This window comes from Aquarana catesbeiana, linkage group LG04 (genome assembly GCF_042186555.1).
Source record: "Aquarana catesbeiana isolate 2022-GZ linkage group LG04, ASM4218655v1, whole genome shotgun sequence".
Taxonomy (NCBI): Eukaryota; Metazoa; Chordata; class Amphibia; order Anura; family Ranidae; genus Aquarana; species Aquarana catesbeiana.
This window is the reverse complement of record NC_133327.1, coordinates 634,848,503-634,873,896: the sequence shown is the minus strand read 5'-3', so window position 1 is coordinate 634,873,896 and position 25,394 is coordinate 634,848,503. Positions and strand designations below refer to the sequence as shown.

The 25,394-nt window shown below is 45.3% G+C and overlaps 1 protein-coding gene across 1 annotated transcript in view; it reads right to left on the bottom strand.

Moving 5' to 3' along the window:
* Window positions 1-25,394, bottom strand: part of USH2A (usherin) — a 1,400,924-nt gene that overhangs the window by 1,014,351 nt on the left and 361,179 nt on the right. Inside the window, exons 18-19 of the mRNA XM_073628975.1 lie at window positions 20,244-20,498; window positions 6,692-6,815 (exon numbers count right to left, since the gene is read on the bottom strand). Of these exons, the coding sequence (XP_073485076.1) occupies window positions 6,692-6,815; window positions 20,244-20,498 (379 nt within the window). The remainder of the gene's footprint in view (window positions 1-6,691; window positions 6,816-20,243; window positions 20,499-25,394) is intronic.

The window sequence follows — 25,394 nt, the reverse complement described above, 5'->3', positions numbered from 1 at the left end:
CCTTGTCTCGATTTCAATGGAACAAGTTCAGGGAGCTGGCTCCGGGTGCACAAAAAGAAGGAGTTCCTTGCCCGGACTGGATTTGGGAGCTGCCCTTGGAGTCACCGCGGGATGGATTCGGCAGTCTAAGTGAGTCCACTTGGTCAGCTTACGCGAAGGTATGGAAAGAATGGTCAGGGTTGGTACAGGAGGCAGGGGCTGGGAAAATGGGGTCTGACGGGCGGTTACTGGTATTGTATTTTGTAGCTAGGAACATTGAAAAATGTTTTTTCGGTCTCTTCCATCGATAAAAAAATGGCGGGCTTATCGTTTCTTGTCAAATTAATGGGAGGGGAGGACTGGAAAAAAGATTTTGGGTGAAGCAGGCCATAAAGGGTTATCGAAAACAGCATATGTGGAAGGATGTGAGACGGCCTGTCACTTTTGCGAACCTGGGGTCCGTATGTGCGATGTTGGGTTCAATATGTAAATCGCGGTATGAAGCGTTGCTGTTTACAGCAGTGTTCTCGCTAGCATTTTTGGGGTTTTTCGGAGAGGGGAGTTGGTTAGCCCATCGAAGTGTTTGGCAGTGGGCCTGTTGGGAGCAAGATGTGCAGGTGGAGGTGGATAGAGTGTGTTTGCGGCTGCGCAGGTCAAAAACTGATCACCAGGGTAAGGGTGTGGATGTGTCGCTGTTCGCAGTACCTGGGTCTAGGGTGTGCCCTGTTGAGGCAGTGCGTGAATTTCCGAAGATTAGAACAGATGGGGCAGGGCCATTCCTGAGGCATGAGGATGGGTACTACTTGTCAAAGTTTCAGTTCATATCAATTTTTAGGAAATGTCGTAAAGCAGCTGGGTTGGACGGGGCAGGGTACGCTTCACACTCCTTCCGCATAGGGGCGGCTACAGAAGCTGCCAGATGTGGGTTGGATGAGGCGGCTGTGCGCAGAATTGGAAGATGGGATTTGTGAGATTTCGGTCTTATATTAGGCCTCATTTGGCCGTGGAATAGATATAAAAAAAAAAAAAATAAAAAAAAACTATCTTGGATGTTTACAGGAAAAGGAGGGTGCATGTGGGATTCGCATGTTGTGATATGGTTGTGTTAAGTTGACAGGTGTGTTGCTGCCTTTATGTTATTTGTTTGTCGTTTCAGATGGAGGTTCAGTACGCCTTGTCTGGATCATAGGGCACTCCTAGGTGTGTTGGGGGGCCAGGAGAGGAGACGTAAGACCGGATGGCAGGCAATTGGGTATTTTCCAGGAGGGAGGCTTATCGGAGATGGTTGGGGATACCCGGGATGAGGTGGGGTAGAGTGATGGTGGAGGTGGAGAGGTACGTAAGGCTGGATAGACCACCTGACGTGTTAGTGATACATGAGGAATGATTTGGGGATCCGGACAGTCAGGGACCTGATCGCGGATATTAAATCCGATTTCACGCACTTGCGCACTAAATTCCCGGGTACCCCTTTTTGCTGTTGTCTGACATTGTGGCTAGAACGACATGGCGTTGGGCTAGATCTGTGGTGAGCATCAGTAAGACTCGTATCAACAAAGTAGTGGGTAGGTTCGTGGCACAGAATGGGGGTATTGTGATTAGGCACAGAGAGCTTGGAAAAAATGTGGGGCTCTACTTGAGGAGTGATGGAGTTCGTCTCTCTGAAGTGGGGATTGACTTATGGCTATGGGTTTACAGGAAGGGATAGAACGGGCCCTGAGGGTGTGGAGGTGCCCTCAAGGGTAAGGTTGTCACCCTTTCGGGCTGTGGCGGTGTTCTTCTGGTGGTCTTTGACGGTGGCAGTAAACGGAGGGATCAAAAAGGGGTGGGGGGCTCATCGTTTGTATGTGCCCCTCCGGTGTATTCCTGAACGGTGGATGGAATACTGGAATGGTTGCACTGTGGGAAGGGGTTGTCTCCGAGCGGTCACAGCTGGAGGCCTATCAGTTTGGAAAAGGTCCCACAGTGCATTGGTGTGGTATGTGGTTATACGTGGTTAAAAGGTGGGTCACCGTCAGAGACCATCAGACTGGGGTTAACAGGTTATATTATTGTTTATTATATTTATATATACAGTATATATAATATATATATATATAGTGGTTTGGAGTTATTTAGTTGGTTTGTTTTAATAAAATAGGCTGTTATGGCCATTTTACTCCATAAAATATAAGTGTGGTCTCATTATTTGAGGTGGGTAAGGTATGGGTTGGAGATAAGTGGGTAACAGCGATAAGAATGAAGGGGACATTTAGACTACACTGGTCAAGTGAGGCCCGGAACGAAAGGACTGCAAGGAGGGATAGTGTAGGGCCGGGCATGACAGTGTGTCTAAGGGAGACACATATGGGGTTAATGTGGAAAGGAGTAATGGGAGTGGCAAGAAAGGGGAAGGTAAGAAAGAAGTTTTTGCCAAAGGGGAGTGGTTATATTTATAGAGGGGGCGGTGCAAAGGGTCAGTGTGAAGATGAACTTACAGGAGGAGGCAGTTTTTCCCACCCTCCCGCCCTAGATATATGTGTGCAATGTGTCCGTGTGTACTTGCTGCTCTGTTTTTAATTTATTGCAGGAAAAGGAAGAAGGTCGTCATGACAGCGGATAGGTGCCCTTCAGGGCTATGGCGGTGTTCTTCTGGTGGTCTTTGACGGTGGCAGTAAACGGAGGGATCAAAAAGGGGTGGGGGGCTCATCGTTTGTATGTGCCCCTCCGGTGTATTCCTGAACGGTGGATGGAATACTGGAATGGTTGCACTGTGGGAAGGGGTTGTCTCCGAGCGGTCACAGCTGGAGGCCTATCAGTTTGGAAAAGGTCCCACAGTGCATTGGTGTGGTATGTGGTTATACGTGGTTAAAAGGTGGGTCACCGTCAGAGACCATCAGACTGGGGTTAACAGGTTATATTATTGTTTATTATATTTATATATACAGTATATATAATATATATATATATAGTGGTTTGGAGTTATTTAGTTGGTTTGTTTTAATAAAATAGGCTGTTATGGCCATTTTACTCCATAAAATATAAGTGTGGTCTCATTATTTGAGGTGGGTAAGGTATGGGTTGGAGATAAGTGGGTAACAGCGATAAGAATGAAGGGGACATTTAGACTACACTGGTCATGTCCGCCCCGTACTGTGCAGGCGCCGTGCTTGCGCAGTAAGGAGGACAAAGGAGACGCCGAAAGTCTCAGAAGAAGAACAGCTAACGAAGAAGTATAAACGGCCCCTGAGCAATGCATGTTACATTCTGTCACAGGCTCCCGCACGCTCCCGATCCTCGAGGGGGTGGATTTATAAAATGGGCGTATGTGACCACAGGTATGCCATCCCGTTCATCCAGTAGACATGCATGCATCAATGCATCCATAAAACATGTATAAATGCATAGCCTATACTGTCCTGAGGGGTTTTAGATATCATGTAACATGAAACGACCGTGGGCATTTGTAAAGGGATAAGATAAATAGAAACATAAAAGTATCCGCCCTTCTCACCGCCCCTTACAAAGTTGTACGAGCCTCGGGAGCCTGCGGGGCCGTGCGGGGGCATGTGACATAATATGGTATTAAGTGCGCAGCTGTTGATTTTTGGATATTTTCGGAGTGTCCCGCTGCGCTTGCACAGTAGAGAGCGGACACTATCCGATGGGGGACAAAATACGATAGGACACCGGCAATAAATTTTAAATACATTTTTTACAGTCAGCTGTCGGCAGGGAACCATGTTGACAGCTGATGACTCATCGGTTGTTAAGGATGCTGCACCTGCCTGCTCCTTAACAACAAGCTATTCACAGTTTGTTATGGAGAAAAAAAACCCGCAAAACATTGTAAAAACGCATCAGAAGCGCAACACTTGCGTTTTTGGTGTGGGTCCATTGAAGTCTATTACACACAAAATGCAATCTGCTGCGGGAAAAAAAGTCCTGATTTTTTCCAAAAATCCAGCGGCTTAAAAATGCATAGATGTGAACGTGTACCATTGGAAACCATGTTAAATGGACTGTAGCGCATTTCTGCAAACTGCAAAACGCACAAAAAAATGCATAGGTGTGAACCCAACCTAAAAGTACCCTTGTGATCCTTCAACCAGAGTGGGGGCACTCTGATACAGGCATACCTCTCAACATTTTGAGATGGGAATGAGGGACACCTACTTGCAAACGTATGTAGGCATAGGACACACCCCCCTGACACACCCCTTAAAGGAGAATTAACCCAAAAAAAGGTTAATTAAATCCACAAGGACTTTTTTTTTACCACTACTATTTCTTTATATTGGCTTTTAACATTTACAAATGCAGCAATTTAGAATTTAGATGAAAGGTTTAGCACTGGGTAACACTTTTTGAAAGATAAAAAGTGCATTTTATATACAACTAATATGAATCAGACCAAAATGAGGAACAAATGAGGGAGAAAGAGGGACAGAGGGACATTGCTCCAAATCAGGGACAGTCCCTCAAAATCAGGGACAGTTGGGAGCTATGATACAGGGGGTTGGTTACTTGCCAGATCACCAGGTGAAAACAGAAAGGAAAAAAGAAACTTAATGCAGCCACCCCATCTAATGATTGGTAAGTTGCAACATATTCCATTTTTGGTTTTGGGTTTAAAGAATATGTAAACCCAACATTAAATATTCCTTATATGTGCCTGCTGTACCACATACTTGTATAAAAATGTATTCTGTTCTCTTTGTATTGTTTATAAAATAAAATATATGGAGGGTTATTTACGAAAGGCAAATCCACTTTGCACTACAAGTGCACTTGGAAGTGCAGTCGCTGTAAATCCGAGGGGGACATGCAAGGATTATAAAAAACAGCATTTTAGCTTGCACACGATTGGATGATAAAATCAGCTTCCGCTCATTTCAGAGCTACCCCTCAGATTTACAGCGACTGTACTTCCAAGTGCACTTGCAGTGCACTTGTAGTGCAAAGTGGATTTGCCTTTTGTAAATGACCCCCAAGGTATTCCTGCTAGGGAAACTGACCACACTAGGCATGAGAGCACAGCATGGTCAGTGTTCTGGCTGTGCTGGAAACTCAGACTGCTATCCTTCAATGATCAGACTTGCTGACATGCCCCTAACAATTGGTAACACACTACGCTGTGAATCCTGCAGCGCCCGCAAGGTCCCCCCGCTCAAAATAACACATGTACAGCAGGCCCGTCTGAAGTTTGCTAATGAACATCTGAATGATTCAGAGGAGAACTGGGTGAAAGTGTTGTGGTCAGATGAGACCAAATTCAAGCTCTTTGGCACCAACTCAACTCGCTGTGTTTGGAGGAGGAGGAATGCTGCCTATGACTCCAAGAACACCATCCCCACCATCAAACATGGAGGTGGAAACATTATGCTTTGGGGGTGTTTTTCTGCTAAGGGGACAGGAAACGTCACCGCATCAAAGGGACGATGGGCGGGGCCATATACCGTCAAATCTTGGGTGAGAACCTCCTTCCCTCAGCCAGGGCATTGAAAATGGGTCATGAATGGTTATTCCAGTATGACATTGACCCAAAACACACGACCAAGGCAACAAAGGAGTGGCTCCAGACCTTAATCCCATAGAAAATATGTGGAGGGAGCTGAAGGTTCAAGTTACCAAACGTCAGCCTTAAAGTGGTTGTAAACCCTTTACAACCACTTTTTGCTACAGGTAAGCCTATAATAAGGCTTACCTGTAGCTACCCCGGATATCTCCTAAACCTGCACGGTTTAGGACACAACCCCTGTATCTGCATGTGCCGATGTCATTGGCACATGCGCACTGAAGCAACGGCATGTACGTGCCATTGCTTCAGTTAGACTGTGCCGTTACTGGCAGTTCCCATGCATATGCGTGGGAGTGACGCCATCGCAGCTCCAGCCAATCACAGTGCCGGAGCCCGCGATACCCAGAAGAAACTCCAGGAGCGATGTTGCCGGCCGGAGTGGTGAACGAGAACTGCTGCGGGGCTTCGATCTCAGGTAAGTAATACATAATGCATAATGGGCTAGTGTGCTGTGCATACTAGCTCATTATGCCTTTGTCTTGCAGGTTTTTTTTGTTTTGTTTTGTTCGTGGGTTTACAACCACTTATAACCTTAATGATTTGGAGAGGATCTGCAAAGAGGAGTGGGACAAAATCCCTCCTGAGATGTGTGCAAACCTGGTGGCCAACTACAAGAAACGTCTGACCTCTGTGATTGCCAACAAGGGTTTTGCCATCAAGTATTAAGTTATGTTTTGCAAAGGGGTCAAATACTTATTTCACTCATTAAAATGCAAATCAATTTATAACTTTTTTGAAATGTGTTTTTCTGGATATTTTTGTTGTTGTTCTGTCTCTCACTGTTACAATAAACCTACAAATAAAATTATAGACTGATCATTTCTTTGTCAGTGGGCAAACATACAAAATCAGCAGGGGATCAAATACATTTTTCCCTCACTGTACACATACCTTAATACTTGTTTTTAGCACTTAACTTGTAAAATGTATAGTGAGACAGAGAATGTTAGGGTTATGATAATTCATAATAATAATGTGAGATGAAGGAACAATGCAAAATCTGCTCTCTCTTCAGCCCAAACTGTGATATTGTTCAATATGTTAGGACTGACATCTTTGTTTTGTATAATGTAGAACTTTGCTCATTGCAGTAAAAATGGTCTTACCTCAGATGAAGCTCTTCCCACATCTAATGTATCCACCAGGTTGGACAGCAAGTTAACTGTATAGCCAGTGACTTCCCCTCTGGTTACATCATTAGAAGGTCTCTCCCATGATACATTTATAGAGTGTGATGACAGGGGAACCACAGTGGGGGGCGCCATGAAAATAGGCTCTGAAAATACAATGCTTCTGTAAGTAAAAACAAACTAAAAAATGTCATATAATGTAATTCTTTGAAAGGAATTTATAACACAAGTATAGACAGAGATCTGACCTGATCACAGATCTCCCAACGTATCAGCTGATCTGCCAGAGCAGTCTGCTAATTTTGTTTTGCAAACGTTTTTAAAGTAGAACTCCAGCATAAATAAGATAAAAATGAATAGCCCATGAAGGAAAAAAAAAACTGCTGCTTTTCTTAGAACATTCACTTTCAATCCAAATATCTACCCAGCATTTCCACTTTTTCGTCACAAGATGCCCTCAGCCGGGTGGCCAGCATTATTGAACCCACTTTCTGAGGCCAGAGTGTCCCAGTCCCACCACAGCCTGTGACTGGACAGTGACAGGAGAAGCAGCACAGTGATGAGCTCATCCCTCTGTCACTCTCCTTTCTCCTATTAGCATGCCTCTTGTCAGCACATGAACTAATTGACTCCTGTTGCTGCTTCTTCCTCTCACACTCCAGCTCTGCTGTACAGCGACTGAAAAAGGCTGGTACAAGGTCACATTCAGATACGTACACTGCTTGCATTAAAAAAGCAGGGGTCTTTGGGACATCAGACGCTTGCTGACGAAACGTGTTGAGGGATTACTGGGACATATCACTTCCGCCATTTGGAATGCAGGTGGTATGCAAACCAACGTTTCCACTTTCATTTTGTTGCCGAAGTTGCAGTGTAAGTGCATCTTTTATCCTTTTTCAATAAATTTTAATTTACTACATAATGAGAGGTTCTTCTCTCTTCCTCTATATGTGAGCCATACGTAGACTTTGTTTAAATGCTCAGGAGCGTCGAATTGTTGTCTCTGGGTGCCAACCTCCCTGTGCATTCAGGTTCCTGGATGGATATGAATGGATATGAGTGGAGTACTTTGATCTCAGAGCCTATTGGAAAAGTCTGCCAGTTAAGGATTAATAGAGCGCTGTTTAGCTTCCTGTAATGGGGGTCATGAGGTTCTGGTGAGTGAGCTGCATATCCATATTTTGGTGGAGAAGAACGCACAATTATTCACTTGGTGTTAAATCATCACTTTTGCTTAGATTTATAGTTTGGACTTTTCTGTATTTGTATAATATTATGGACATTATTTATGGTTATGTATGTTGAATGGTAAGCGAATTGCACATTCATATTTTTTGGTGAAAAAGAAAGCACATATAATCTTTGCTGCCACATTTGTTTTGATTTTTTATGTATGATAATTTTTGTATGATTTAAGTGGAAACACTATTTATGGGGGAGTAAGAGCGCGGTAATAATTTACTTCATCTTACTATATCTAGGCTATCTAGTCTTATAACGAGCAGCTCTCAACACAATACAAATGTACAAGTGCATCTCGAAAAAATTGAATATCAACAAAAAGTTAATTTATTTCAGTAATTAAATTAAAAAAGCGAAACGCATATATTATATAGATTCATTACACATAGAGTGATATATTTCAAGCATTTCTTTCTGTTAATTTTGTTGTCTATGGCTTACAGCTAGTGAAAACCCAAAATTCAGTATCTCGGAAAATTAGAATATTGTGAAAGTTCAATATTGTAGACTCATGGTGTCGCACTCTAACCAGCTAATTAAGTCAAAACACCTGCAAAGGTTTCCTGAGCCTTTAAATGGTCTCTCAATCTGGTTCAGTAGGTTAAACAATCATGGAAAAGACTGCTGACTTGACAGTTGGACAGAAGACAGTCATTAACACCCTCCACAAGGAAGGTAAGTCACAAAATGTCATTGCTAAAGAAGCTGGCTGTTCACAGAGTGCTGTATCCAAGCATATTAATGAAAAGTTGAGTAGAAGGAAAAAGTGTGGTAGAAAAAGGTGCACAAGCAACTGGGATAACCGCAGCCTTGAGAGGATTGTGAAGCAAAGGCCATTCAAGACTTTGGGTAAGATTCACAAGGAGTGAACTATGGCTGGTGTCAGTGCTTCAAGAGCCACCACACACAGACGTATCCAGAACAAGGGCTACAACTGTCGCATTCCTTGTGTCAAGCCACTCCTGAACCAGAGACAACGTCAGAAGTGTCTTACCTGGGCTAAGGTTAAAAAGGACTGGACCGTTGCTCAGTAGACCAAAGTCCTCTTTTCGGATGAAAGTAAATTTTGCATTTCATTTGGAAATCAAGTTCCCAGAGTCTGGAGGAAGAGAGGAGAGGCACAGAATCCAAGTTGCATGAGGTCCAGTGTGAATTTTCCACAGTCAGTGATGATTTGGAGAGCCATGTCATCTGCAGATGTTGGTCCACTGTGTCAAGTCCAAAGTCAGCGCAGTCCCCCGACCAGGAAATTCTAGAGCACTTCATGCTTTCCTCTGCTGACCAGCTTTATAGAGATGCTGATTTCATTTTCCAGCAGGACTTGGCACCTGCCTACACTGCCAAAAGTACTAATACCTGGTTTAATGACATCATCTACCTGGTGGGTGAGCCTGACGTGTAGAGGAAGGCCTCTCGTACAGCTCCGGCTCGAGAGCCCCTGATAGTGGGACAGCAGGCTCAGGAGCACGGTGGGGTAAGAGTGCCTATGATCAGTCCAGAAGTCTGTATCAGAGGAAGCCAGGAACTTGCAGCAGGAAGCCGGGACACAGCCGGTAGCAGGCAGGAGAGATGGCAGATGGCTGGCAGACTTGGCAGGAGATGGGTAGAGGTGCAACACTGGACGCAGGAGCTTGCAGCAGGCTGGGCAGCCAGAAGCAGGGTCAGATGAATCAGGTAAGCAGCAGACAGGCAGATCGGGCAGAAGTGGCAGGCAGAAGCGTAGTCAGGTCACAAGCAGGTTCGGCAACAGGTGCTAGGTAACAGTAACTGGAGACAGAGAACAGTCCGTGGAAAGCCCAGAGGTCAGGGCCGGAAGCAGGCAGCGGTAGTAGGGAACAAGCCGGATTGGTAGCAGAAGTCAGACAGGAATCAGGATTCAGGTAACGCTGTAGACCAAGCAGCAACCAGCCAGTGTTGAAGCTCCATTTAAATAGACTGACTGGCGCCAGTTCTGGTAACAGGTGCGCGCGAGCGCCAACGCGCGGTCCCGTTCACGCACGCGCATGCGCATCAGCAGAAGCGCCCACAGTCATTCTGGACATTCTTGGTTGGCACCTGCGCACAGGTATGTGCCTGGAAACAACAGTAGTACCTTGCAGACGTCTTCCTTGACACTGCCCCCCCTTACGGGCAGCCTCCAGATGCCCAATTTGTTCCTCTTCTGGGGATGACTGCAGAAAAAGGCGCGGACCAAGTCCATAGCGTGCACATCCTGTTCAGGTTCCCAGGAGTTTTCCTCTGGCCCAGCCCTTCCACTTAATCAGATATTGCAGACGACCCCTTCTCCTCCTGCAGTCTACAATTGCTTCCACCTCGAACTCCTCGTCCCCATTAACGATCACTGGTTCGGGCGGTCTAGTCCCCTGATTAGGAAAGGGATCCGGCACTGTGGGTTTTAGTAAAGATACATGGAACACTGGATGTATCCTATAGGAATCCGGTAAAGATAGCTCATAGGAAACGTTGTTAATTTTCCTCTTTACAGGGAACGATCCCAAAAACTTTGGGGCAAGCTTCTTTGACGGGCAAGCCAACCTCAAATTGGTTGTGGCTAACCACACCTGATCACCAGGCTGCGGGATCAGTTCTCCCCTCCTCCTTCTGTCGAAAGCCTTCTTATTATCCTCCTGCGCTTTGGTTACGGCTGCTTGCAACATCTTATTGTTACGACTGAAGAAGTCTACTGTACTCTGGACGGCTGGAACTGAGGGCTCCGAGACAAGGTCAGGCAAGAAGGTGGGATGGAAGCCATAGTTTGCGAAGAACGGAGACTGCTTACTGGCTGAATGACAGGAGTTATTATAAGCAAACTCGGCTAATGGTAGGAGAGACACCCAGTCATCTTGGACAAAAGATGTGAAGCAATGGATATATTGCTCCAAAGTTTGGTTAGTCCGTTCGGTCTGTCCGTTAGATTGTGGGTGGTATGTGGACGACATAGAGGGTTTGATCTTCAGGGTCTCGCAGAGTGATTTCCAGAATCTGGATGTAAATTGGACCCCTCGGTCAGATACGATATCAACAGGTACCCCATGAAGTCTCACAACTTTCCTGATGAACACTCGAGCCGTCTCTGCAGCAGATGGTGTACCCCTTAAGGGTAAGAAGTGGGCCATCTTGGACAGGCGATCCACAATAACAAAGATGGGCGTACAATCTTCAGAAGGTGGTAATTCCACTATAAAGTCCATCCAAATCATGGACCAAGGCCTGTCGGGCACAGGCAGAGGTCTGAGCAAGCCCCATGCCCTGTTTCGGGTGCTCTTACTCCGGATACAGGTTGTGCATGCACGTACGTAGCTTTTACAGTCTTTTTCCAGATTAGGCCACCAGAAAGTGCATTGCACCAGCTCCATTGTCTTGCGAATCCCGAAGTGCCCCGCTAAGGGATGATCATGGCAAAAACCCAACACCGGCAACCGAACTCCTTATGGAACAAAAACTCGGTCCCCCTTCCAAAGAAGACCCTCCCTTGCCTGAAGGGTATCCCCGGTGGGAGCAGAGGTAACTGTGGAAGCTCGTTTTAGCTGAGACACCAAGTCAGTCTGTAGTAGTAGGAAGTTTCCTGCTGGCAGAATGGTGTCTGACACTGGCAAGTCCTTAGGATCTTTGAACATGCGCGACAGCGCGTCAGGCTTGACATTCTTAGACCCAGGTCTGTAGGTTATATGAAACAGGAACCTTGAGAAGAAAAGTGTCCAACGAGCCTGGCGAGGTTTCAGCCGTTTAGCAGTCCGTAAATACTCAAGGTTCTTGTGATCCGTATATATATCAGTATTGGGTGTGCTGCCCCTTCTAGCAAATACCTCCATTCCTCGAGGGCGGCTTTTATGACAAGAAGTTCACGATCGCCGACATCGTAGTTCCTCTCAGCAGGGGCGAGCTTCCGAGAGAAAAAGGCTACAGGGTGAAACAGATTCTTTAGACCTTGACGCTGGGACAGAACCCCTCCGACAGCACTTTCGGAAGCGTCTACCTCCAGAATGTAAGGAAGCGCTGGATCTGGATGGCTTAGGACGGGGCATACGTAAACAGTCTTTTAAGTGTCTCGAAGGCAACCTGGGCTTCGGGGGACCAGTGGAAACGGACACCCTGCCTGGTAAGTTGTGTGATGGGTGTGATGATAGCCGAAAAGTTCTTGATGAATCTGCGGTAAAAATTAGCAAACCCCACGAATCGCTGGATTCCTTTCTTATCAGTGGGGGCTGGCCAGGTAAGGATTGCTGAGACTTTCTGGGGATCCATCTCAATCCCACCGGTGGAGATGATTAACCCCAAGAACTGGATACTTCGCTGCTCAAAATCACACTTTTCTGGCTTGGCATAGAGTCCATGTAAGCGGAGGCGGCAGAGAACATTCTTGACATGTTCGCGATGACTTGCAAGAGAAGTGGAGAACACAAGTATGTCGTCTAAGTAAACGATAACAAAGATGTCCAGGTAGTCCTTAAAGACGTCGTTAATGAAGTGCTGAAACGTAGCTGGCGCATTACACAGACCAAATGGCATGACGAGGTACTCGTAATGGCCAAACGAGTGCAAAAGGCAGTCTTCCACTCATCTCCCTTCCGTATGCGGATAAGGTTGTAGGCTCCCCTCAAGTCTAGTTTGGTGAAGATAGAAGCAGAGCGAAGTCTTTGGAAAAGTTCTAGAACCAGAGGAAGGGGATAAGGGTTCTTCATCGTGATCTTATTTAGTTCGCGATAATCTACGCATGGCCGTAGAGAGTGGTCCTTTTTCTCCACAAAGAATATTCCCGCCCCAGCAGGTGAAGTAGAGGGGTGGATGAACCCCTTTTGAAGACTCTCATCAATGTACTCCTTCAGAGCACCTAGTTCCTTTTCGAACAGAGGGAAGATCTGACCAAATGGAATTGCAGCCCCTGACAGGAGTTTGATGGGGCAATCGTAGGCTCTCTGTGGAGGTAGGGTGTCTGCCCCCTGCTTACTGAAAACGTCCAGATATTCATGATAGGCCTTGGGCACCCTTTGGTAAAGTTCAGTATCAATGTCCATACAAAGTAGCGCAGTGGGTGACATGTTGGGCTCAGATAGACAGTGCTCCTTACAGTAGGATGACTGGTACTTGATGCTGCCAGAGCTCCAATCAATCAGCGGGTTATGGGCCTGAAGCCATGGTAGGCCCAGAATGACAGGAAACAGGGGTGAGGAAATTGCATCTAAACGTAAAAGTTCCTTGTGATTGGTGGGAGTCAAAGTCAACAATGGAGGAGTCTCCTTAGTCACCAGTCCAGACTTAACACAGGAGCCATCGGCCAGAAATAGAGTAAGTCGTTGCTCCTTTGGTAGAAGAGGAATATGTTGCTGATCTGCGAATGCCAAGTCAATGAAGCAACTGCAGGCCCTGGAGTCCACAATTGCTGTTGTAGATACGCTTCTGCCTGGAAGTTGGAAGGTGATGGGAAGCACCAGTTAAGCAGAAGTTGCTGGCAGGACTGACTGGGTAACTGAAGAAGCGGTGAGACATCTACGTGCTTTAGTTGGGCAATTACGTACATAATGGCCGGCCCCTCCACAGTAGAGGCAGAGATTGCCCTGACAGCGTCATGTCCGTTCTTCAAAAGAGAGTGACGGTCGGATCAGGCCAAGTCGTGTGGACGTTGCTGTTGTCGATTTGGGTGAAGGTAACTTAACAGGTATTGGCTGGGCCCGAACTGGAACTTTAGGTATCATCCATACGGGTTGGGATGGACCAGTAGACCTTTCTTGCCTGCGTTCTCGGAGACGACGGTCAATCTGAATGGATACAGAAATTAAGTCCTCTAGAGAACTCGGCACCCCCACACAAGCTAATTCATCCTTCAGATCCTCTGCCAATCCCAGGCTGAACTGATGCCGCAATGCAGCGTTGTTCCAACCCGTGTCTGCACTCCAGCATCTGAAGTCCGTGACATAGTCCTCGACCGCTCGGTGGCCTTGCTGGAGTGCATGGGGAGAAGACTTGGCAGTAGCAGTTCGTTGAGGATCCTCATACAATCGGGACATAGCCTGGAAGAAGGAGGACATGGTATCAAGTTGTGCATCCCTTACTTCCAACAGACGATGAGCCCAGGTTTAGGGTTCACCCTGGAGCAGAGATATGATGAACCCCACTTTGGTAGTCTCGGTAGAGAAAGTCCGTGGTTGAAGTGAAAAATAGAGCTGGCAGGCATTGCGGAATGCTCTAAACCTGGACCGGTCACCAGAGAACCGTTCAGGACAAGGCACTCGTGGCTCGGGGGATGTCATCACTGTAGAAGAATCAGTACTGGACACTGTCCGGGTTGACACAATTTCAGAAGATGCTGCCGCAGGAATGGCAGGAAGAGGCAGGACCTGCACACGTTCTTCAAGCTGAACAAACTTTTCCTGCAGGGACTTGATTGCTTGTGTCAAGCCTGCGATGCTCTGGCAGACTCCAGATACGAGAGAGGTTCCTCCTGCAGGTTCAGTCATGGCTGCTTGGTACTGTCACGTACCTGGTGGGTGAGCCTGATGTGTAGAGGAAGGCATCTTGTACAGCTCCAGCTCGAGAATCCCTGATAGTGGGACAGCAGGCTCAGGAGCATGGTGGGGTAAGAGTGCCTATGATCAGTTCAGAAGTCTGTATCAGCGGAAGCCAGGAACTTGCAGCAGGAAGCCGGAACACAGCGGGTATCAGGCAGGGCAGATGGCTTGCAGACTTGGCAGGAGATGGGTAGAGATGCAACACTGGACGCAGGAACTTGCAGCAGGCTGGACAGCCAGAAGCAGGGTCAGATGAATCGGGTAGGCAGCAGACAGGCAGATCGGGCAGTGGCAGGCAGAAGTGTAGTCGGGTCACAGGCAGGTCTTTGTCAACAGACGGGCAAATCAGGCATAGACAGCAGGCAGAAGCATAGTCGGGTCGGGTCACAAGCAGGTTCGGTAACAGGTGCTAGATAACAGGAACTGGAGACAGAGAATAGTCCGTGGAAAGCTAAGGGGTCAGGGCCGGAAGCAGGCAGCGGTAGTAGGGAACAAGCCGGATCGGTAGCAGAAGTCAAACAGACAGGAATCAGGATTCAGGTAAGGCTGTAGACCAAGCAGCAACCAGCCAGTGTTGAAGCTCCATTTAAATGCGCGGTCCCATTCGCACACGCGCATGCGCATCAGCAGAAGCTCCCACAGTCATTCTGGACATTCTTGGTTGGCGCCTGCGCACAGGTATGTGCCTGGAAACAACAGTAGTACCTTGCAGACGTCTTCCCTGACAAATGATCATGGTATCACTGTGCTTGATTGGCCAACAAACTCGCCTGACCTAAACCCCATAGAGAATCTGTGTGGTATTGTCAAGAGGAAGATGTAAGACACCAGACCCAACAATGCAGATGAGCTTAAGGTGGCTATCAAAGCAACCTGGGCTTCCATAACACCTCAACAGTGCCACAGGCTCATCGCCTCCATGCCACGCCGCATTGATGCAGTAATTCACGCAAAAGGAGCCCCAACCAAGTATTAAGTGCATCCTATACTGTACATGGATATACTTTTCGTTAAGCCAACTTTTCTGTAATAAAAATCCTTTTTTTATTGGTCTTGTAATATAAAAATAAATGTAATATTCTAGTTTTCTAAGATACTGAATTTTGGGTTTTCACTAGCTGTAAGCCATAATCATCAAAATGAAAAAAAGAAATGCTTAAAATATATCACTTTGTGTGTAATCAATCTGTATAATATATTTCACTTTTTGAATTGAATTACTGAAATAAATGAACTGTTTGATGATATTCTAATTTTTTGAGATGCACCTGTATATGAAACACTTTAATTTAAAACACAATTATATATTTTCACAAACTAGTTATATTGTACTTTTTGCACAAGTGTAGGGCTTTATAGACCTACCATCTAATCCTAATTAACTATTGCCTTGCAGTAATGCATGGCAATGCGCAATACAGGTGTCATTCATTCTAAAGCACCATGTCAACGGACATTCATTGCAGTTTAGTACAGCAAGTGGCAAGGTACTAATGTGCCTTGTGGAATGGTATATGTCCCCTCTTTGTTGTGTTATAGTGTTTTAGGCAGCCCATTGATGCCCAATACAATGAACATTGATGCATGTGTGCTAACATACCACAATACACAATATTGATTTGTGTGTTATATCTGGTTAGAGTCTTGTTGTAAATGGAAAGTCAACTTCCATGTATGCAAAAAACGCATACCCACCTGAATGGACAAAATGAAAGGATTTTTTAAAGTGGTTGTAAACCTCAGAAATGAAAAATAAACAAAGCATATAACTTTAGAATGTTTACTGGCCTCTATCCAAAGCACATAGTGTGGTTCCTTCTGCTATCTGCATGAGTCACTACTGGCAGTACTGTGGCCAATCATCTCCCGCCGCGTTCCGGTGTGTGCGCGAGGCAGTGGAGTAGAAGGAAGTTTCCTATATACCGCACTAAACAACTCTGCACAACGGGTGGTGGATTTGGAAGCGGGAAGAGTCCCTCAGAAGATTCAGAGTCTGGGATTATACGAGCTCGGCGTTTGTGGGTTGAGGCGTGCGCTCATTGTCCAAAAGTGAGTGCAACCCCCCCTCCCCCTCTCTCCCACCTGTGTCTTTACATCAAACGGTATCATACCATATACCACTCGTTCTTTGTTTTTTATATATGATACACGGCATCACCAACCAACGTCATCTGCTGGATTGCTGGACTCCCCCGCCTGCGGGGCCTCCTCGGCATATGCTGTATACCTTACAGCTGTAAGGTAAGGGGCCTGGGAACACGAAGGTGCCCCCACCTGTCAGCACACTGGTTTTTTCCTTCCCCCTGATTCATCAACATCTTATCTATATCCAGGATTGTTACATCTGGTGGTGGGACTGTTGTCAACTTTATTATTATCATTTTTTATTTTTATGGTATTTTTTCGCCAAGTGTTGGCGGGACACCAACACCAATCACTTTGACTATTTTTATGGACACCTATATCCACTTTGTATTCACATTGTCTATTATTCACGTGTGGACTTAATTATTAATTGTATATTATATTCTATTTTTATACACATGGTTCTAGTAATGTTATTGGAGCACTTTTTCATGTTATCACGATAGATTTCGGATTTATGCTCCTTCTCTAGCAGATTCATATACCCTTGCACATACGTTGCTGATATACATTTATTTGTATTTTCATTTAGATTTGATCACAGGAATTTGGGATATATTATCCCTTGATATTTGCTTGTGCTTATTTTTTATTTTATTTGTTCATACATTTGCATTTGTGATCTCGTTTCCACATCATTTATTTATAACGGAGGTCATTTGATCCATCTAGTATAGCCCCCCCTTACCTACCCCCACCCCCTTCCCTTTCCTTTTCTATCACAGCGCAGCCACCACCCTCTTAGTATATTTACTGGCAGTATATGACAACACCAGGGAATCCCAGGGGACGCCCTCGGCCCCCCTTTAGCACACAGCAGGTTATTGGCAGTCTCAGATGTGCATGTTTTCCTATAATCTGAGTAGAGGGGGGTGTATCCATTCCCTCCACTCAGGTCTCAGCTTACACTCAGCTCTCCTCTCTGGGTTCTGCAGTGTATGATATCAGGTCCCAGCCCTCTTCCTCTGCTGTGCAAAATGTGTGCCTTATGAGTCTTTGGAGAAAAGAGGGCAGACAAATAGGTGCGACTTATATAGGAGGATTTGTTTCATCTCTGTGTAGCACTGAGAACATACCCAGGTCTCTATTATTCGCACAAGGGCCGACATCAATAAGCACAGTTCCATGCACGCTGACAACACAGGCTCAGTCTAGGGGATGTCTTTTTAGAATCTATTGCTGAAGAACTTGAACATCAGTGGGGTTCAGGGTCAAACCTCATAGTAGAAATTCCTATCCATAACCACATTATGCCCCCTTAATGACCAGGCCATTTTTTGCGATACAGCACTGCGTTGCTTTAACGGACAATTGCACGGTCATGTGACACTGTACCCAAACAAAATTGATGTCCAATTTTCCCACAAATAGAGATTTCTTATGGTGGTATTTGATCACCTTTGCGGTTTTTATTTTTTGCGCTATGAACAACAACCTACAATTTTGAAAAAAAAGCAATATTTTTTACTTTTTGCTATAATAAATATCCTCCCAAAAAATATAAAATAATACATTTCTTTCTCAGTTTAGGCCGATATGTATTCTTCTACATATTTAAAAAAAAAAAAAAAATCGCAATAAGCGAATATTGATTGGTATGCGCAAAAGTTATAGCGTCTACAAAATAGGAGATAGATTTATGGCATTTTAATCTTTAAATTTTTTTTTTACTGGTAATGGCGGTGATCAGTGATTTTTAGCGGGACTGTGACATTGTGGCGGACAGATTGGACACTTTTGACACTTTTTTGGGACCATTGACATTTATACAGCGATCAGAGCTAAAAATAGCCACTGATTACTGTATACATGTCATTGGCAGGGAAGGAGTTAATACTAGGGGGTGATCAAGGGGTTAAATGTGTGTCCTAGGGAGTGATTCTAACTGTGGGGGGATGGGACTGCCTGGAGGAGCAGACCCATCGCTGTTCATTCTTAGTATGAATAACAGATCTGTCTCCTCTCTCCTAACAAAACGGAGATCTGTCTGTTTACATTGACATATCTCCGTTCTGTCTCTCTCAGGAGCGATTGTGGGTGCCTGGCGGACATCGCGGCCGCCGGGCACGCGCATCAGTTTCGTCATCGCGCTGCTGGCCCCCTAGTGGTCTTAAAGTGGCCGACATACAGCTACGGTGATTTTCCCAGGGGAGCCAACCTGACGCAGTATAACTGTGGTGGCTGGTCCTCAAGTGGTTAAAGTTCTAAATCCGGTCTTACTCACAGTGTTCTAGGAGCTGTCTGAAACTCAGCATCCACAGGTAGATCCTCAGTGAGGGAAATAAAATATCCTTCCCCAAACCAGGACTTCAGGACAATGCCCTCCTGCAAAAGTCCATTAGCAATCTCCTCCAGGTCTTCAGTCCAGCTGAGGCCAAGACTACAATCTCTTGTCTCAGTAGCTCTATCCTAGGGGTAGCAGCCCAAGGAGAACTGGAGCCCTCCCTGAGAGAACGAGACACTCTGGAAAGGCCTCCCAAACATTTATCATCTCCCCAGCCACATTGTGGATGCCTACTTCTAAGGATTGGCTGGAGTATGATAAACATTCATACTGGCCATATGACTTTCCTTGCCCTATATTCTAGAAGCTTCTTCCAGAAGCAGGAAGAAGAAATCAAACACCCAGCCTGGGAACCCTGACCAGACAAAAACAATCTACTGTTGCTCCACTGACTACAGTAAAGCCCAAAACTAAATTTAGCCTAGCAGCCTAATGCCGCGTACACACGGTCGGATTTTCTGAGGGGAAATGTTCAATGTGAGCTTGTTGTCAGAAAGTCCGACCGTGTGTATGCTCCATCGAACATTTGCTGTCAGAATTTCCACCAACAAATGTTTGAGAGCAGGTTCTCAAATTTTCAGCCAACAAAACTTGTTGTCTGAAAGTCCGATCGTGTGTACAAAAGTCCATTGCACAAAAGCTCACGCATGCTTGGAAACAAGCAGAAGGAGCCACACTGGCTATTGAACTTCCTTTTTCTCAGCTCGTCGTATGTCTTGTACATCACTGCGTTCTCACATTCGGAATTTTTGGCCAACATTTGTGTGACCGTGTGTTTGCAAGACAAGTTGGAGCCAACAACTTTCGAACAAAAATCCACGGTTTTGTTGTCGGTAAATCTGATCGTGTGTACGCGGCATTAGACTGGACATTCTAAGGTTAGCAGAGTTCTAATATTTCTTGGCCAACACCATACCTACCAACATTTTGACATGGGAATGAGGGACACCTATTAGCAAATGTATGAAGGCATAGGACACGCCCCATGTCACACCCCCTTAAAGGAGAATTAACCCCCAAAAATGTTAATTAAATCCACAAGTGCTTTTTTTACCACTACTATTTCTTTATATCTGGCTTTTAAAATGTACACATGCAGTAATTTAGAAATTGGGTGAAAGGTTTAGCACTGGGAAACACTTTTTGAAAGATAAAAAGCGCATTTTATATACAACTATATAGATCAGACCAAAATGAGGGACAAATGAGGAGGAATGAGGGACAGAGGGACATTGCTCCAAATCTGGGACAGTTGGGAGGTATGCAACACTAGTAATTCACTGAATGCTTTTACCTTGGATAGCCTATTCATATTGTCCTGTATTTTTACTACATTTAAAGGTATAACCCAAACTAATGCTCAAAACATTTGGGAAAATATATTTAGAAATTCTTACCAGACTCTTCTGTTTTAAGTGTTACCCATACAGAGGCAGCGCTGCCAGCCATATTAGTGGTGACAAGACAGAACTCATATTCTGTGTTTGGCTCCAGGTTAGTGATTATAGTGCTGGTAACTGGTGGTTGCAACGCATTCTCATTTTCAGATTCCACCAATGGCTGAGGGTTCAGCCACCCGCTGGCATGGAATACACGCCTCTCCACAGTCTGGTGTATGCGCCTCATGTATAGTTCATGCCTTATTATAACGCCTATAGAAAAGATAGAGATTTATTCAGTTGCACAAAAGGTAAATAGCTATGAGGTCCCATTATAAAGAACTATGCATTTATAGAACTAAAAAGTATGATATACGTGTGCGTGCCAGTATTGTTACTTGCACCACATTCATAATATATTGGTTATAAAGATAGGAAAACTAATTCTACACATACAGACAAAAAAATCCCCGTGGGACCTTTCAGGAGCAAATAAATCACAAATTCAATGTTCACTGTTACAAAACAACATTTTGATTAATATTTATTAAAACCATCCTAAAATGCTCTGGATGTATCATGGTCTCATTATTTCTCAAGCCTAAGGCCCCTTTCACAAGGGACGTATCCGTTTTGACAGACTCTGCTTGCTCAGCAGGGGATCGATTCTCTGATCCCCGCTGAGCAGGCAGATGACAGGTCCCTCTCCGCTCACTGTGCAGAGACTGACCAGTCAGAGTCCCGCTCTCCTCTATGGGGAGTGCGGATGAAAACAGACAGCCCGTGTCCGTTTTCATCCGATCCGACCCGCTGGACGGATGTCGAATGTATTGCCATGCGTCTGTTTTCAGCGGATCTTGTCAGATCAGTCAGTCTTCCTGGTGAAGCTATATATAGCGCAATGCATAGAGGCCGGATCGCCGCCGCTATTCCTGTTTACCGCATGTGACGTCACGTCCGTTTGAGCAATGAGACGCACGCCGGAATCTGATGAGACAGACAACGCCTTTGTCTGTACCATTGTAAGGGCAGTGTGTTGGATATTATTCTTTGAACTAAAACGTTTATGCTGGTCAAGCTGGTGCCGGTCTGAGCACCCTGACATGTAGACGCATATATTTGAGGATTGGTTTTAAAAGGGATTTTGCACGATCTTCTTTTTTGGGTGATTGGTGTATATCCTGCTGAGGAGAAGGAGCGTCTGTGAGCTGGAAAGGAGAAATACTTGGAACCCCATGCTGGCAAATTGTAACAATACCATTACACACGCTTTGTGGCCCAGCCGGCCTTTGTGGAATCTTTTCTGCAATTTTTTATGTGCGTTTTTTGTTTTTTGGCATTGCACAATAGTGATTATTATTACAGTACGTGTAATCTTCATTACTTAGCACTAGTTAATTTTAGGATGTATATAGTTTAACTAGCGCCTACTTTATATTTTTTGTTTATTTAAATTAATTAGTGCAGCTGTCACACGCATTTACATAGGTTGGCGCCTTTTATATTTTTTAAATAATCAGGATATTATGCCCCACTACAGTTACTGGAAATGACAGATACATTGTTTATACAGCAAAATACGATCGTATATGTAGACGTCTGTATATTTCTGTCAGGCCTGAATAAAACATATATTTTATACAGGGCTTTTTTTCTTAGAGAATAGGTGCAGGTACCCCCCTCTTCCTAGTCACCCTTTGTCTCTGCCCACTACCCACCTCTAAGCACTGTTCCTTGGTTCCACCCCTTACCCACCTCCCAGCACTGCTCTTTTTTTAGAGAAAACAGATCCAAGTATAATTTTTTGGTGCTAAGTAAGCTGTATGGAATTTGTTAATGATAATAAAAAAAAACATAATAAAACCCCTGCAGCCAGCAACAATAGCCCCCTAAGCAACAATAAATTCCCCAGGAGCAATAGGCCCCCCAGCAACAACAGATCCTCCCAGCAACAATAAACCCTGTGCAACAAAATACAAAAACTGATCTAACCCCAGCAACAATAGACCTTCCAAAAGCCAACATTAATAGACATTCCAGCAGCCAGCAACAATAGACTCATCCCTCAACAATAGATCTCTCCCAGCAACATAAGACCCCCCCAGCAACAATATACCCATCCCTCAACAATAGATTCCTCCCAGCAACATAAGACCCCCCCAGCAACAATAGACCCCTCCTACAATAGCAGATCCGTCCAAGCAACATAAGACCTCCCAACAACAACAAACCCCTTCCTCAACAATAGAACCCCCAGCAACCACCATCAATGGGCTTTCCAGTACACCCCTGCACCCCTTGCCATTAAATACATTGAGTGCTGGAGGTGCCGGAACTGTGTTCCTCCACGTTCCTGCTGAAAAAAAGCCCTGATTTTATATAAAACATTTGTGTGGTCTCCCATATTGAGCCTATAGGCGGTGTTTGAATAATGTCAGCCTGCTAACTCTTTTTCCATAGTGGCTGTATTAGTTGTTTTTTTTTTAGGCCCTTTTCCCTCTATTTTCACCCAGTGATCTGGCCAGTAACACACCTCTTGTATTGGAGCCCCCTCACTCTGGATGAAGGAGCACAGAGACATCTTTGGACAGCAGCATTGTCAGTCATGCGAGCAGGGGAGTGTTAGATGTACTAGCAGATTTAGATACACAAACTGAAGCCAAACTCCAGCTAACACTTTATAAGCAGTTACAGCAACAGTTTATTTTTCCTTTTGGGATAAATGTTTTACATTAATAAATAACCGCTGACCATTGTAAGTCCCCTGTCAATGATTTGTCTCAAACATCTAACTGTTACATCTGCAGGTCAGATTGGTCTGTGAAAAAACAATGGGCTTATTGGCAGGATCACCAGATAAGTATAAAACATGGGGTCTCCAAACTTTCTAAATAAAGGGCCAATTTACTGTCATTCAGACTTTTATGAGGGCCGTACTGTGGTCAGTGGGAGTAGAAGGTCTCGACGTCGGTGGGAAAAAATAATGCCCCATTGTTGGTTTCAGTGGGAGTAATTGTGCCCCATCATTGGTATCATTGTACCTCATCGTTGGTGTCAGTGGGAGGAATTGCGCCCCATCGTTGGTGGTAATGGGAGGAATTGTACCCCATTGTTGGTGTCAGTGGGAGGAATTGTGCCCCATTGTTGGTGTCAGTGGGAGGAATTGTACCTCATTGTTGGTGTCAGTGGGAGGAATTGTGCCCCATTGTTGGTGTCAGTGGGAGGAATTGTGCCCCATTGTTGGTGTCAGTGGGAGGAATTGTGCCCCATTGTTGATATCAGTGGGAGGAGTTGTGCCCCGTCGTCAGTGTCAGTGGATGAAATGGGGCCGGCAAAGGGCCGCATCGGGCTGCAGTTTGGAGACCACTGGTATAAAGGAAAGAAAGCCTAAAAAAAACGAACGCAGCTATGGCATCTAAAAATTGATAATCTTCAAAATAATAAATGTTAGCTTTTAGATTTTAGGCTACATGTACACCGATGTTGGTAAACAGACGTTTAGGAACAGTTGGGTGTTTTTTTCAGCTGCCCCTGAACTCTCCTCTATGTTATCTTATCAGTACATGTACACAGACAGGGTCCTTTACAGTAGTTTCTAGGCAGTTGAGTTTAGAAGCATTTTTTGGAAAAGCAAAAAAAAATGCATTTGGGACGGATATTCAGAAGCATTTGAAGCGCCAAACATCTGTAACAGCTGGTAAACATGTGTAAAAGCGGTAACTCGCGTTTAGCCGCATTTCGTTTACAGGCATTTTTCATTTTTGACTAGTTGAAAAAAAAATTTAAAATTTAGAAAATTGACATTTTTAAATGTCGGTTACTCTCTGCTAAGTTAAATTATTCAGGAGAGGTTGTAAAACGTCCCGTGTATATTAAGGCCCCTTTCACACGGACGGATAGAATTGTGCTTTTAGCTGCGTTTTCTACCGCAGCTAAACGCACACAATGCTTTCCTATGGCCCCATTCACACACTGCATTTAGCTGCGTTTTGATCACATGCGGTTTTGTGCGGATAGAAAAAATAGAATTGACTGCGTCCAGGAGCGATTTAGCCGCAGGTAATTGCAGTGCACTGTGTCAGCTGCGGATAGCAGCGCCGAGCTGGCTCGCTCATCGGGAAAGAAAAAATGTTTTTTCCTTTCCCAAAGAGCGACAAGCACGGGGATCCGACTTGGATACTAATGCCAGGCACTGTTTGGTATGAATTTTGAGGGGGAACTCCACGCCAAATTTTAAATAAAAAACCGGCATGGGTTCCCCTCCAAGAGCATACCAGGCCCTTTGGTCTAAGGCCTCATGCACACTTTGGACATTTTTCAGCTGCTGTTTTTGGCTTCAGACTTTTTTTTTCTACAGTTAATAAACTCCCCATCATGTTATCCTATGTGCCCATGCACACATAGGCTGTTATCAGCAGTTTTTGGTTTGAGCGTTTTTTGGCTTTAAAAAAACCCCCAAAACTAGTGGGTTCTGAGAGCAGTTTTTCAGCTGTTTTCTGCTGTAAAAATGCTCTAACGTCAAAAACGCTGATAAACGCCAATAAACGCTCAAAAACGTGGCTCACCAGCATTTTTTGACATTTTGATCCATTGAAGAAGAAGTAAAAAAATCCTGGGTTCACACTAGTGCGATGCGGGAACCATCGAGATTCCAGGGCTGGCTCCCGCATTGCTCCCCTCCTGCAGGCAGTTCACACTGCCTTGTGCGAACCGCTGCAGGTGTTATTAACCACTTGCCGACCGCCTAACGACGATATACGTCGGCAGAATGGCACGGGCAGGCAGAATCACGTACCCATACGTGATCTGCCTCCCGCGGGCGGGGGTCCGATCGGACCCCCCCCAGTGCCAGCGGCGGTCGGCTTGTGACTGGGAGAGTTGAGAGGCGAGGGGGAGACCATCCGATCGTGGCCCCCCCCTCGCGATCGCTCCCAGCCAATGGGAATCCTCCCCTGCCTGTGTGTAGTACACACAGGCAGAGGATGTGATGTCATCTCTCCTCGGCTCGGCAGTTTCCGTTCTAGCGCCGAGGAGAGAAGACATGTAAGTGCACAAAACACTACACACACACAGTAGAACATGCCAGGCACACAAAACACCCCCAATCCCCTGCCGATCCCCCCCCAATCACCCCCCCCCCCCCCCGTCACAAACAAACACCAAGCAGTT